Source organism: Delphinus delphis, chromosome 5, assembly GCF_949987515.2.
Source record: "Delphinus delphis chromosome 5, mDelDel1.2, whole genome shotgun sequence".
In the NCBI taxonomy this organism is placed as follows: domain Eukaryota; kingdom Metazoa; phylum Chordata; class Mammalia; order Artiodactyla; family Delphinidae; genus Delphinus; species Delphinus delphis.
Window position 1 is genome coordinate 69,309,706 of NC_082687.1, and position 15,765 is coordinate 69,325,470.

Genomic DNA, 15,765 nt, shown 5'->3' on the forward strand with positions numbered 1-15,765 from the left:
AACTATACTCCAATAAAAATTAAAAAAAAGAAAATCAAATAGAATACTATTTTTTCCTTCATTAAAATTAAATCCTTTCTAAGTATAAAATATTCAACCAAGTATTATTTTTAGTGTGGGCTTAAGAGTACTAATGACCTACTACAGCTGGGAATCTTCCATATATTAAAGAGTAAGCCAGGAGTGTTACACGCCAGGGTGCTTAACAGCATCTAAGCTGTTCAGTGTTTGGGAATTATTCAGGTCATCTGAAAATGACTTTTCTGCCTCAGTTAATTTAAAACTCAAAACTCTTTTGAATCAAGTGCTGAGCAACCACTGTGACAACGGCTAATTATTTAAATCTCAGTAGGAAGCAAACAGGCTGGGAAAGCAGATTGAAGAGGAGCACAGGTGAGACAGGGTTTTTTGTTTCTCTTTTTTTAACTTACTCCAGATTCTTACTACTCACAGTGTGGTCCATAGGCCAATAGCACCAGCATCACCTGGGTATATGTTAGAAATGCAGACCCTCAGGCCCCAGCCCAAGCTCATTAAACCAGAATGCATCTTAACAAGATCCCGGTAAGCACATGAATGTTTGACAAGCACCTCAGGGAACATATCAGACAAGTGATGGGTTCCCACTCTGACAGTTTTTAAGGTAAGAGCAGGTGACCCTTTGGCTCTACTCAGTGAAATTTCTTGTCTGAATTGTAGGTCTACGTAATCCCAGTCCTGGGAATACAATCTATTTGGAATCAATGCAGTCAGTTTGTGGGAGCTCTGCGACAAATCTGCTCTTTTCACACAATCACACTGAGGACAGTCAGTGCCTATGAGACAGGGTGTGGGAGATGAAGATGTACACAGAAATTACTGTTTCATTTTTTGTGGTTGAAAGAAATGGACCTTGCTCAATTTCGGTTTGATAAAACTATTCCTGTAAAGAATACTGTATGATATCACTTACATGTGGAATCTAAAAAATTACAACAAACTAGTGAATAAGACAGAAAAGAAACAGACTCAGATACAGAGAACAAACTAGTGGTGACCAGTGGGGAGAGGGAAGGGGGAGGGGCAACATAGGGGTGGGGGAAAGAGGGTTATTATGCGATTACATGAAATCATGTATGTGAAACTTTTGAAAACTGTAAAGCACTATAGGATTTAAAGAATCTTTCATTCAATTAAAAAAATAAAGTAAAATAAAAAACAGAAACAAACAAAAAACTATTCCTGTAAAGCCTGTTGCTCTGTATTCATTCAGGAGTAAATTGTTAACTAATTTTTTTTTTTAACATTATAATGTTACAAAAACAGCTGATGCCCATGCCTCTTTCCCAAGTAGATAACTCCATCTACCACAGCATCATAATACAAATTAAAGTTTCACTGAGTGCATTCATACCAATATAGGTATATATATCAGGGCTTTCAAAAGAGTAGCATCTTGTAACAACTTGACTCATTACATGGATTTGGAAATCTGATTGAAGCACTTAATTCCAATAATAGGCAGGGTCCCTTGGTCTACTTATTTATGTCAAGACATGCACCTTTAAAGAAAAAAAAACAATGGCGCCTTCTGCCAGAGGGGATAAAGGAAAAAATAGTTTAAATTTTTTTCCTTTGATCATTTCAGTGATTTTTTTTTTCTTTGAAAGAAATTGTGCTATTTCTGTTCTTTGCTGTACTTTCTTCTTTCATTTCTATGTTTCCATTCTGTTTCCCATTTAGAGAGCTGGGTCTATTAGAAGGGATGGTGAAAAAAATTGAAAAGCAAAAATTTAAAGCATGACAGCCTTAGAGCAGTGGCAGTCATACATGGCTGCATATTAAAATCACCTGGAGAGCTTAAAAAAGTGCTTGCCAAAGGGCTCATCTTCTACAAATTCTGATGTTATTGATCTGGGGTGGGGTCATGATATCAATATTTTTTTAAAATCTCCCTTTTAAAATCTTTGATCTTAAAGATAAGAAAAAAGCAGTTTAAACATGGAAATTGACACTGAAATGAAAACTAAATTATCTATATTAATTATATGGTTCCTATATGGGTGTGGTTCACAGAAGAAACCAAGTCAAGACCTCTCAGGAATATGTCCATTGTCAAGGTTATAGATGTTCATGAACCACAATTATGAGTAATGGATGAACTTTGAAACTATAGCACCATTGCAGTCAGTTAAGCCTAACGCTGTACTAAAACGATTTAGGGAAGCGTATCTCTAGCCATTTAGAAGAAGAAGGGTTTCTGACCATTGTATGATCTGTTGCAATTGTAGAAGTGACCTGGTAAAATGAAAGTTTTTCTTAAGTTATATCAACGTTCATTTTCGTTGGCAAGAATGTCAGAAAATAAATGCCCATGTAGGAGCCGAATTGAGAGTGATTCAGTAGAGAGGAGAAGGACCAATTAAAACCTGCTTTGTTTTCAGGTGTCTGCTTTGCATTCAGATAGAGCATACTCCCAAACCACCCAACTCCCACACAGTGGGGAAGCCAGAAAGGAGTTTTCTGAGGACAGTATGAAGGGGGATTAAATCGTTCAAGTCAGATTGCTTTAGTTCAAATCCCTTTTGGACCACTACAGTTTTGTGACCTGGACGAGTAACTGCCTTGGTGCTTTGAGTTCCTTCTCTGTAAAATGGAGTAAAACAGTAGGGTTCTGGTGAATGTTCAATAGGAAATTTTTGTTAAGTGCCTGGCCCATAATATATAGTCAATAAATATCAGCAGTCGTTATTATCAAGTTAGAATCCTAAGTGAACCAAAGCCCTCAGTTTAGCAAGGGTGTCCAGTTCTAGAAGATCAAAGTTCCATTCAAAATTGTGTCTTTAAGTGTTTGGTTAATGCCTAAAACCTTTAGACAAAACAATACCCTTATTTTGACTTCCTCTTAGGAAGCTAGTAGCAAAATGGTCATCCATTAGAGCATCAAGAAGAGAAGAAATTTCCAGAAATCTAAATCTGTAAATCAGAGATCTCCTCTCCATCGACATAGCCACTTATCCATATATGGAAAATAAACTTAAACTGTCGATAGGGTAGAAGTGAACAGCTAAATGGCTAACTTTATAGACAAGTTGATTATGAAACTAATTTTAATAAATGGAACTCCATTCCCACACTGGCTTTTATTTTCTAACTTTAAAAGATCAGAGACTTTTCAGAAAGACTGCTTTCCCACAGTTTCAAAAAAGCAGCCTGGAAAAAGGAATAAATTAATTCAGAAAAGGTTCCTGTCTTCCCTACACCCACCCCTCTGCTCAACAAAAAAGCTATGGGCACTAAAATTCATTAACAATTCTATGAACATAAGTGTGAAATATTCATTTTCATTAAGTAGTCTACTGAATATGGCAAAATCAAATTTATCTAAGGAGATATCCAATGCTGCTAATTTCCTTGACAATGGAGATGCAAGGGAAGCCATGAATCATTCATGAAGTTCAATTTACTTCTGTTATTTTTGGTGTTTAGTATCCAGGAATAGAAAGTGTGCAGCATGTTGTAGATGCTATTTTTAAGTTATTTCAGATCAGAATTAATGATGTGGAAGGCAGCAATAAAGTAAGGATGATTCAAAGGCTTTGCTTATAATTGTCCTACATTTCATATTTTTCTTGTATTTATGTTCATGTATTCATAAATTTTTTTAATGTTCTAATATCCTTTATAAATCAGGATCACTTTATAACCAACACCTTAGGCAAGCACATAAAGTAATTTACTGGTAATGTAACTAAATTGAACAAACTCCCAGAGTGCTAGATTTAGGGCTGAAAGAGATCTTTAAGGTTATGTAATTAACAGCCCTCTCAATGAGGAATGTTTCTGTATTAAAACTGGTAGGTGGCCATTTCCAATTAATTGAAGTGTCTCTGTTGGCGGGAAGTCTTTCTTAAGGGGGGGCCTTTTTCATGAATGGGCCCTTCTGCTCATTGGATAGTATTTTTTTTTCAATTCTACATCTACCTTCCCGCTACTTCTGCCACCTGTCTGCTCGGTTGCTGCTGTATCACCAGCACTTACTTATTTGCACACAGAGTGGCTTGTGGTCACCACTTAAGAAATGCTATTTGAATTGAATGGGTTCAAATCTAGCACTCTGGGTGTTATGCTTAATTTTATGTGTCAACTTGACTGGGCCACACGGCGCCCGGATATTTGGTCAAACATTATTCTGTGTATTCCTGTGAGGGTGTTTTTGGATGAGCTTAGTGTTTAAATTGCTACACTGAGTAGACTGCCCTCCCTAATGTGGGTGTGCCTCATCCAATCACTTGAAGGCCTGAATTAGAACAAAATGACTGACCCTCTACAGAGTAAGAGAGATTTCCTCTTTGCACTGGGACAATCCGTCTTTTCCTGCTTTCAGACTCAATTGAAGTATCAGCTCCTCCTGGGTCTCAAGGCTGCTAGCCTTCAGACTGGAACTATACAATCAGCTCTCTGGTTTGCTGACTCACCCTGCAGATTTTGGGATTTATCCGCTTCCATCACTGCATGAGCCAATTCCTTATTCATAAATCTCATTCTCTCTATCTGTATACATCCCACTGGTTCTGTTTCTCTGGAGAATCCTGATTAATACCCTGGGAAACACCAAACATAAGATTTCTCTTCTCTGATAGCATTTAAACATTCAGAAATTGCTATTATGTCTCCCTAAAATTTTCTTCCCAAATATCTTGGTCTCCTCCTCTGAAGGAAATTATCTTAATATGACATTAAGAACTGGGCACAATTCTCCATGTGTGACTTTACAAGGCTTTTGTAGAACTGCTCCTGCCTCATGTCTGGACACTATACTTAATGTTATTTCCAGGTGTTAATGTAACATATTATATAATGAAAACTTAGCATTTCAACTCTGTAAACCTCACGTTTTCTCAGGGAATTTTCCACAGTTAAGTTAGGTCATTTTATTAGACATGTTTTTCTTATCACTTGCTATTTTTGTGGACAAGGAAAAAAATTATTTTGGAAATAAACATGACTATGGCTTGACATTCTGTGTAGATGTTGCTACTACCAACACATTGAAATCAATACGATGACAATATTCTGAGACTAAGAGATGGATTGAATAGATGCTTCATTAAACTGAATACATTAAGACAATGCCCAAGTTAAAAGTTTCCAAGCCATTTTTTAAAATAAGAAACAGGGCTTCCCTGGTGGCACAGTGGTTGGGAGTCTGCCTGCTGATGCAGGGGACACGGGTTCGTGCCCCGGTCCAAGAAGATCCCACATGCCGCGGAGCGGCTGGGCCCGTGAGCCATGGCAGCTGAGCCTGTGTGTCCGGAGCCTGTGCTCCGCAACGGGACAGGCCACAGCAGTGAGAGGCCTGCGTACCAAAAAAAAAATAATAATAATACTAAATAAAATAAAATAAAAAGAAACAAGTATAAAAATAACCAGGTATCACTAAATGTTACCTTTGTTTGATAAATTGGTTGTGGTTCAGGTGGGAGGGATGTAGACAGTTCATGACTGAAGTGAAGCAAAAAGACCATACTGGTGGTTTATCACGTTTACCAGCCTTTGAAAATTCCTAAAATAATTAAAATGTTAGGTTTTCCCCTATCTGGCTCTTGGTTGAACATTTACAATCTTAAATTTTTGAGATGGTCTTAAAGCATGAATATAAAATCGTATAAATGAAAGAATATTTTACTGCAAGTCAAAAAATACCTTCCTTAAATCTTATCTGAAAAAAATTAAGACTAGACTTATCTTTCAAAATTCAAAAGACTCAAAAAGTTTGGAGCCAAGAAATTTAGCATACACTCACTTCACAGATATTTACTGTCAGGTACTAGGCTGGGTTTTAATTATTGTGTTGTGAACAAAACAATGATCCTTTCCTTCATGGAGTTTCTAATCCAGAGAGGGAAGAAACAATAAACACAGAAGCAAACAAACACTACTAAGTGCTATATGGGAAAGTAACAGAATTTTGAAAGAGAATACTGGGTGTTCACTAATTAAGGCTGGATTCTCAGGAAAGCCTTTTGTTGGAGGTGGCATCTTAAATGAGAACTGAAAGATGAGGAAAAGCCAAAAGAACCATCATGGGGAAAAGCATTTTAACCAAGGAACAATATGGTGAAGATAATGAGATAAAAGAAAGATCGGTCTGCAAGAAACAACCTGTGGTGCTGGAATTTAGTGCAGTAAGCAAGGGAAAGATGGTTTCAGATGAGAATGGAGATATTGAGGAAGTCACTCAGAAGCTTGTAAGTCAAATTAGGAAGTGTGGAGAATTTTCCTGGTGCAATGAGAAGTCTTTGAGTATTTTAAAGCACAGAATAATATGATCCAATTGCCCTCTTGCAAAGACGACTCTGGCTACTGGGTAGAAAATAAGTTGGAGGGAGTCAAGGGTAAAAATAAGAGGACCAATAGCAAGACTGCTACAATGATTCAGGCAAGAAGTCATGGTGGTTTGGAGAAGATTGGTGGCAGTGGGCTGGAGAGAAGTGAAGGGCTTTGCTAAATATCTGGCAAGTAGAATGGATGGTACTTGACAATAGATTGGATGGGAGGAGGGTGAGGAAGAGGAAGAATCCTAGGATTCTGGCTGGATAGTGAGATTAAGGAAGCTGGAAAGGAAACTCACTTGTGAGGGAAAAATTGATAATAAGTTTTGAGAAAATTAAGTTTAAGATGCTTTTGAAACATCAAAGTAGATATGCCAAGAAAAGTGCGATGTACATCAATCTGGAGCTTTAAAGAGATCTGAGCTGGAGCTATACATCTGGAGATCATTGGAATAAAGATGTTATGTAAAGAGAGATCCTTCGTGAGCTTTCTGAGAACAGTGTCAGTGGACTTGGGAGATGGGTAGGCAGGGTCCAAATTACAGTGGGTTGAGGGGAAGTTGAGGCCACACACAGCAGATATATACCATTATCTCAAGTAGTTTTGAGAAAAAGGAAGTAGAGAGATTAGGAAAAGCTGAAGGGGAGGTGGGAGGGTAGAGTAGAGGTGTTTTGTGATGAGGGGGGTTTTCAGCTTGTTTTTAGGCTGTGAAAAAAGAGGTAGCAGAGAGGGAGAGGCTGAGGATTTGAAATATCAGGGGTGTAGGTGTATGTGAATTTGAGAAAATCAATTACCAGAGGAGGAAGAAGGGGGTCAGGGTCAGCTTATAAAAGGAAGAGGAGCACCCCTTCCTCTTAAATACAGGGGGCTAACTTAGAATGGTGAGGATATAAGGGCATTTAGAAGAAGATGGGTGAGACTGCTGAGAGATTTCAGAGCCGAAATGGATTCTATTTTTTTGGGGGGTGGGGGAGGTACTGAGAGGTGGCACTATCTGCTGACAGTGAGGGTAAGATTAGGGTTGAGATTTTCTTCAATAGTTGCTGCAGAAAATATACAAGAAGAGGCATTAGACTCCTTCATGATTGTTGTCCCAAAGCCTTTCTATATTTCCATGAGGCTTGTGGCTATCAAACCTTTATGTGATAGCTTTATTGATTTCAAATTCCAAATCCTCTTAATACTAAATTCCTTGATTGATTTTTTTCCATGTGCCATTAACTCAATTTATAGCATCCCAGGGCTATGAAGCTATTAATGTGCTCCAAGTTCAAGGAAATTTTCAATTTAATAAGGCTTTATGGCCTTCCTAATTTTACTAGATTAGATGACGTTAAAGAAAGGCAAAACATCTTTAATATTTCTCAAAGGACCTGACCAAGGAAAACATTTCCCCATCTTTGGGATTGTAATGGAAGAGAATACACACTAGTAAATTTTGCAAGGTAGGTAAAGTTTCTACTATATTGGTTACAAAAGTATGATTGGTTCAATCTTATATTGGTGAAATGTCTACTTTATCATTCCTTTTCCCCAACTGACACTAGAACCACTCATTTGTAATCACTTTGAAGTTCAGTTATGGTCTTCATAAAATGGCAATTCAGGGAGATCTGTTTCAGCAAATAATGTAACACATGTTTTTTCTTGAAGAGTTAAAAAATAGATGGATAACAGATTCAGTATTTATTAACACTTAGCAGCATATCGATTATGTACTTAGGCAGGAATAAGCAAAGCTCATTTGGACTCCATGTAATTGCCATATATTACTTTGTCATTTGAAGTTATTACCCTTAAGATTTAAGATCTCTTTACATTGGTTTATCTATTGTTAAGAAGGGATACATCATAAGGAAAGTATTAGAGCTAAGCAATGTTGTCATTTGAGGCTTAAAATTTTTTTTTTTTTGGTAACGTCAATGGAATCAGGACTACTTGATTTCCTGCATCCACAGACTACCCTTTATCCACAGTTGCAATCATTTGACCCTTGCCCTAAGAGCTAAATTCTGCTTCAACTTCTGGGATCGACTCTAACCTTTACTGGGGATAATTTTAGGAAATATAGACCAGTCCTTTGGTTGATTCAGCATCCTCAATCTAGCTGGGAGTTGTTCTGATTGGTGCTATACTTCTATACTTTGCCTCATTTATAGTTTTGGTCATTGTATGATATGATAAATGGACCTAAAAGTCATCTATTTTCTAATATGAATAAAGAAAATTGCCTTTTAAAAGAAAAATGTAAACCTATAATAATAGGAAGACTCAACATGCATTATAAAATAAAATATGCATTTTGGGAGAAAATGTTGATAATTTTAGCACTTGTAATTTATGCACAGAATCAATTCAAGTACTCATCAAAATTCATTCTTCAAGTGAATGATGTAAACATAAGATCTTGGAATTTTGACAGACTGTCATATCCTTCCGGCATAAGCAAAGGTAAAAAATCACAATCGGTGGAAGAGAGGTCAAGGGTAAAAGGTAACTTATGTGAATGAGCATCCTTCTCTTTCCATGTCAGTTTCAAAAGCTAATGATTTACTTGCTTAGATGAAATTCTGTCTTATTTATAAAATATTGTTAGCCAGTAATAAATGACTGGGTTTATATTTCATTCCTATAGTTTGAATTTGGTTGTCATTGGCGTTTAAACCAAAAGTCACCATTAATACTTTCATATATTAATAACTTTCAGCCAACCTATTTATATAATATGAATTCCAGGTTCCAGTGGTACTAGATTAATGTCTAGGTCTGAATCTATATTTCTACATAAGCATCTTTATCTATTTCTATGTCTGTATTCAGTAAAACTAGAAAATGAATGTAATTAATAATCAGACAATGGGGAATACATTTATTGTTTAATAATATTAGAGGATCACCTGGAATTTTCCCATTTTTCTTTACCATTTTGATGTTTAGATCTGGAAAGCATTTTAAATGATCTAACTATGTCTATTCTCACATTACATTAAATGGTATTGCAATGCTCTTAATTACCTATTGCACTTTCTGTACCCCTGAAAACCAGGAAATAGACTTGGCCTGGTATTCACAATAAATGGGATCAAATGTCTGCATATTGATGGTTGAGAAACAATGAAACCAAGATAATCAATCAGATTAAAACTTAGTGACTAAAATATTCTAATTGTTAAGAAAGCAATCAATGAAAAAACAGCTCAAGAGTACAAAGCTAAACCACAAGCCTCATGAATACCATCTATCATCTTGTTCTTCCCATGAAGAAAGACAATTGCACACAAGACTTTACCATAGTGTTTTTCTAAAAGACAACAATTTACAGTCCTTCAGGCAGACAGACATAGAGCCAAAAACAATCTCACAAAGTCTTTTCACATTGAATTATTTTTGCTCTCTTATTAACGTAGCTTGGGTATTGGAAGGTCTTAGGAGAAATTTGATTCTGAGGAGAAGGCATGAGTTTATAAATAGTCCAGCTAAAATAAGTGGACTTTCCTTAATGGTTCAAAAAGATAATTGCATTGAAATGAACCTTAATCCTCCAATACAGAGGAAAGTGTTACTGTGAACCCTTTGAAAAGTTGGCAGGGTAGTGTAGCTAAAAATATCCCGGTATCAATTACTCAGTACAAGGTGGAATTTAATTGGGTCAAGCAAACCTCCCTCTTTTTTGTTCCCCTGTCCAAGTAACTCACAACTTTCAATCTCCAGGGTGCAGTTTTGTTCATCCAGAGGGTATCTTCGTAGATCCATCATACACGCAGCTGTGGTTGTGATCCTGTCAGGGTGAGAGAGAGAAAGGACAACATCATAATGACGATGACTTTCATTTCCAGGCTTCCCAGCCCTGAATCATGCCTACCAGTTGGCATCAAAATTTTGTGATTAAAAATTCTGAAAGCAGGCAGATTGAATTTGAGTCTTTCTTTGCTGCTCACTAGCAGTGTGAGGTTGAGCTAGTTAATTTATCTCCAGGAGTCTCAGTCCCCTTATCAATCAAAACACCGACTGCATAGAATGGCTGTGAGGATTAAAAGAGATAATATATGCAAAGCCCTGAGCCCAGTGCTTCATACTTAGTAAGTGTCTCACAAATAGTAGCTATTATTATAGCTATTATTATCCCAGACCCTTCCTTTATTTACTAGCCTCCTAGCAATGTCTTTGCCGGTATCTGCAGCAAGTCTGGCTTGATGAGGAGGAGAACATCTATGTTATGTGTCAAAGTCCACCTTCCTCTCCTGCTACAACCTAATGATAAAACAACAAAAGCAACAACAACAGCAAAATTCATCCTTCATGGCTTTTGATGCCTTACACTCCCCACTATTAGGGAGATTTGTCAGATCCACCTCTGAGACCCTGGTCTACCTATATTCAGTAGATAGCATATAACCAATAAAGAAACATGATCCTAGGATCAGTGTTTCCACCATATTTACCAACTCCAGTTTAGCTTATGTATCTATGCAAACCCAAGGATCCTGACTCTAGATATCCTACCTGGGTTTCCACTATCCCTCCGTTTTCTCGTGCCTGGGCTGGTTTTCTGGACTGTGGTGTCTTAGAGTAACTTAAATTCATATGGCTCGTCCACTCATACAAACATTTGATATCACGCTGGAATTGACAAAATACTTTTCTTAAAAAAACTATTTACATGGTCCCTGTTCACAAAGTAATGTATAATCACAATTAAAAAAATTCAAAATTCAAATTTAATAATAAGCTTCCTTTCTACCTTAAGCCCCAGGAGCTAAAACATTGGAAAATTTCCATACATACTCTGAATGCAAATAGAAGCCCAGTTATATCTTCTTATGGGTGAACTTTTTTTTTTTTTGCGGTACGCGGGCCTCTCACTGCTGTGGCCTCCCCCGCCGCGGAGCACAGGCTCCGGACGCGCAGGCTCAGCGGCCATGGCTCACGGGTCCAGCCACTCCGCGGCATGTGGGATCCTCCCGGACCGGGGCACGAACCCATGTCCGCTGCATCGGCAGGCAGACTCCAACCACCGCGCCACCAGGGAAGCCCGGGTGAACTTCTTAAGAAGACTACCGCATACCCTCTTCTGAACCTAGCTTGTTTTCATTGACGGTGCATCTTGGATTTGGTTCTATATTAGTAAATAATAAGCTATTTGTAAAAAAAAAAAATTACTACAGAGTATTGAGTTGTATGGAAATGCCATAATTTATTTTCCTAATCACCCTATAGGGGGCATTTATGTTGTTTCATATCTTTTACTTTTACAAATAAAGATGCTCTGAATATACTGGTACACTCTACTATATCTGACTACGTTGACTGGTTATTTCTAGAAAGGGAATTGTTGATAGAAAAAAGGTATATGCATTTTAAATTTTGCCACATTGCTGTTCATAGAGGTTGAGCCAGTTTACACCCTCATCAACAGTGTATGTAAATTTGACAAAGTTCTTTTCATACCTTTGTTTTTTGAGGCTGTCAAGGAAAGTTGTTGTTTTGGTCATTTGTGTTAACCTGACAGGCACCTTCTTCCTAAAAACATTACTAGGAATAACCCTAGACCTTCCCAATTTCTCTTTGGCTTTCTTTATGAAAGATAAAAGTGAAGATTCTCTTTGAAGCCTTTCTTAGACAGGATGCTGGTCAATTAATCAGATTGATCTGAGCATTAAGCAAGAGCAAAAGGAATTTTAAAGTTTAATTAAAAAAATTTTTAAGTGTTTTACAAAAACTTTGAAGACTGGCTGCATTCCAGAATTTAGGACATAAAAGGATTACAATTCCACCACATTCTTTTTATGGTCTGCAAAGTGTTTCAAACATACTCAATGAGACAACACGATAAATATTTAAAAATGCTTAAAAACATCATCTCTCTACTATATTCTTTAATAGCTGCTTATGAATAAAAAAGTGTGAAGATGTGAATATTCTCTAGGAATTACTGAAGTGTGGCCATCCTTATGATCTTATGAAGTAGCTAATTCTTTTCAACCCGGGATAATTTTTACCAACAGGGAACATTTGACATCTGGAGACAGTTTTGATCGTCAGGCTGGGGGTGGAAGGTGGATACTGGGCATCTAGTGGGTGGAGGCCAGGGATGCTGCTAAACATACTACAGTGCCCGGGACAGCACCCAACAATTAAGAATTATCTGTTCCAAAATGTCAGTAGTGCTATGGTTGAAAAACACTGCTAAAATGGTGCTTTCAAATATTTTTCCTCTGCGGAAAACTGTAATAAAATGAAATCTTATAGAGAACCTCAACATATAAACACAAATGAAATAAGTGAAAGCCATATGTTGTCAATATAGATTTGCCATATAAGTTCAAATGTTGACATCCATTTTAATGAGCACACACATTTGAAAGCAGGAATTATGATGAGAATTATGGTCTTAAATCTCCCTCAGCACCAATTATTTTTGTGTTATATTTTATTTGTATGGTATTGAGAAAATCCTAACAAACATGGAAACACTTGCTTCTAAAATCTTACATGACCAGGCATGGGCTACCCTGAATTAGGGGGGAATATTACCCGTCTGCTTTGTAACTGCTGCTATTATCAATGGCACCTTTGCAGATGGTTCAGATACATTAATAGGTGGTTGGTCTCTAGTAGGTACTTAGCAGTGGATTAAAAGGAAGCTTTACTTCGATAAAGCTTCTGCATAAGCTAATGCTTACTCTGCATAAGCTAACCTGGCAGCACAAGTTAATATTATGATGGTCTTGAATGCATTAAAATGTGGCGTAGGCTCTAGGTCCAGCTACCTCGTCAGAAGGAGAAAAACAAATACCGTATGCTAACACATATATATGGAATCTAAAAAAAAGGGTTCTGAAGAACCTAGGGGCAGGACAGGAATAAAGACGCAGACATAGAGAATGGACTTGAGGACACGGGGAGGGGGAAGGGTAGGCTGGGATGAAGTGAGAGAGTGGCGTGGACATATATACACTACCAAATGTAAAATAGCTAGCTAGTGGGAAGCAGCCGCATAGCACAGGGAGATCAGCTCAGTGCTTTGTGACCACCTAGAGGGGTGGGATAGGGAGGGTGGGAGGAGACGTAAGAGGGAGGAGATATGGCGATATACGTATGCATATAGCTGATTCACTTTGTTATAAAGCAGAAACTAACACACCATTGTAAAGCAATTATACCCCAATAAAGATGTTAAAAAAAAATGTGGCGGGCTTCCCTGGTGGTGCAGTGGTTGAGAGTCCGCCTGCCGATGCAGGGTACACGGGTTCGTGCCCCGGTCCGGGAGGATCCCACATGCCGCGGAGCGGCTGGGCCCATGAGCCATGGCCGCTGAGCCTGCGCGTCCGGAGCCTGTGCTCCGCAACGGGAGAGGCCACAACAGTGAGAGGCCCGCGTACCGAAAGTGGCATAGGACACATTACAGTGTACATGCTTATAGTTTAAAAATAATTACAATATTTAAAAATAAAATTGAAATAAGATATGTGTGGAACTGTTAAAGAGCTTTTGGGATACTTGATAACATCATTTGCGCTCCACTGGTCAGCTTTCCTCATTTAATTGACATCATTTTTAGACACATGTCATCTGGTTAGTTAACCACATCATATGAAAAGCAGGACATGCTGAATCACTGATTCACACAGTATAAGGCTCTGGAGCTTTTACAAAGCAATTTGAAAAGTCAACAAAACATTGTCTGTAAAATGAATAACGTGTCTCAGGTATTTGGGTACTACAGCTGTGAGTGGTGAAAAAACAGCTTTTGGAAAGCATAACTGAATTGACTGTTGCTATCTATCATGATCGATCTATTCGGCAATCAATAAATATTAGAAATTTAATTTATATCACCTTGGGAAACTGCACCTCACAGCAGAAGCTTGCCCATGACCTGATGATTTTTGAACAATGATCGCCTGTGTGAATTCGCTTCTCCTGCCCCAAATCCCATTCAGATACCAAAGAGAGTTGAGTCATCACAACACAGAAAAAGAGGAAACTTGGAACTTGAGCTGCAGGAAGTGCCTGACTTTCTCTGTAGAGCACTGACATTAGTGAAACAACTTCCTTCTTGGGACCTATCTTTTCCAAATTTTGAATCCTCAAGAAGATTTCATTGGCTCAACTTGGATTAGGTGCTAACACTCCCCAACTTATTTATTAAGGGCTGGAAGGAAAGCTACACACATACAAATATGGTCACCAGAGACCTGAAAGGGTCTCTTATCTAAGAAGAGAGGGATCACTGAGACTCACTCAGACAGGGACCCCTCTACAAGTAGGTACTCATAAATTCATGATGTGGCCCATAGAAATTTATGCAACAGAATGTCAGTCTCTGCTAATTTAAGAGTTTGGCATTTCTAGATTTTGTAATATGTATGAGTGAGTTGAGTATCCTGAGCTCTTTGTGAGAAAAATCACTCAGCAAGAATTCCCAGGTGCATCAAGAAAAAGAGAGATGTCCCTGGGCAGAGTGCCGTCCAGCTCTTGTCTTCTGGGTGTGAAGCAACAGTGAACATCTCGAAGAATGACTGCTCTCTGTATTCCATTTGTTTGCCTTGCCTAATGCAATTGCTCAGCAGTGGTTAGTCACCTCTACAACTAATTAACACATCTTCATGGAAATGTTCTCACATCGTGGCTAAAGCAGCCTGATATTCAAAATCTTCTATGGAGTCAAAGGTGCCAAAGATCACAAAACTGGACAGGTGAGGGCTTCAAGACTGAAGCATTTTTTTGAATTTTGTTTTTAACTGTTCACACTCAAGTCATTCATTCTCAGTGTGTGAAAATATGATTATTGGCTGATAGCAAATGAAAGTATAATAGAGTAGAACCGGCGAAAGGCAAAAGTGTTAACTGACTTTTTCTGAACTCAGACTTCTCAGAGGTACGGATTCATGACAGCGTAACAGTCATGTCTTCTTTCAAAGACATTTAGAATGACTTACATTATCATCCAATTTACTGACATTTTGAAGGCTAGGTCAGAACACTGTAATAGGCTGTTAGTTAGAAACTATGGTCCCACGATACTTTGGAATGAACGGAAATCATGTTGCTGTAGTATTTATGTATTAAGGTGTATGCTGCGTGGTCACTGACCCTGAGTCACCGTAATCACAACTCATGTGTATTTGATGTCTAAGGGTAGCATGACTCTCATTGCTGATAAGACACATCCAGGAAGCCCTGGCCCTTAAGTAGCTTAAAACCTAGCTACAAACACACACACACATACACACACATGCAAGCACGCACACATATATACATATGGAGTGTGCACTTTTGCAAATAAGAATGGGGACTTAAATGAATGAATTACGTACGTATGGTTGAGATTTTCCTATAATCTTCAATCTTATAGGGATGAGCTCTAATTTTTAATGTGATCTCTGTAGAGCATAGCTGTACAATTTAATAGAATCTATATAAAAGGAATATGAGAAAGGAGAGAGG

General features: G+C 38.0%; 1 protein-coding gene across 1 annotated transcript in view; it reads right to left on the minus strand.

The window, feature by feature from the left end:
* Positions 1-15,765, minus strand: part of GABRB1 (gamma-aminobutyric acid type A receptor subunit beta1) — a 384,587-nt gene that overhangs the window by 75,295 nt on the left and 293,527 nt on the right. The window contains exon 5 of the mRNA XM_060012606.2: positions 10,011-10,093. Coding sequence (XP_059868589.1) covers positions 10,011-10,093 — 83 coding nt within the window. The remainder of the gene's footprint in view (positions 1-10,010; positions 10,094-15,765) is intronic.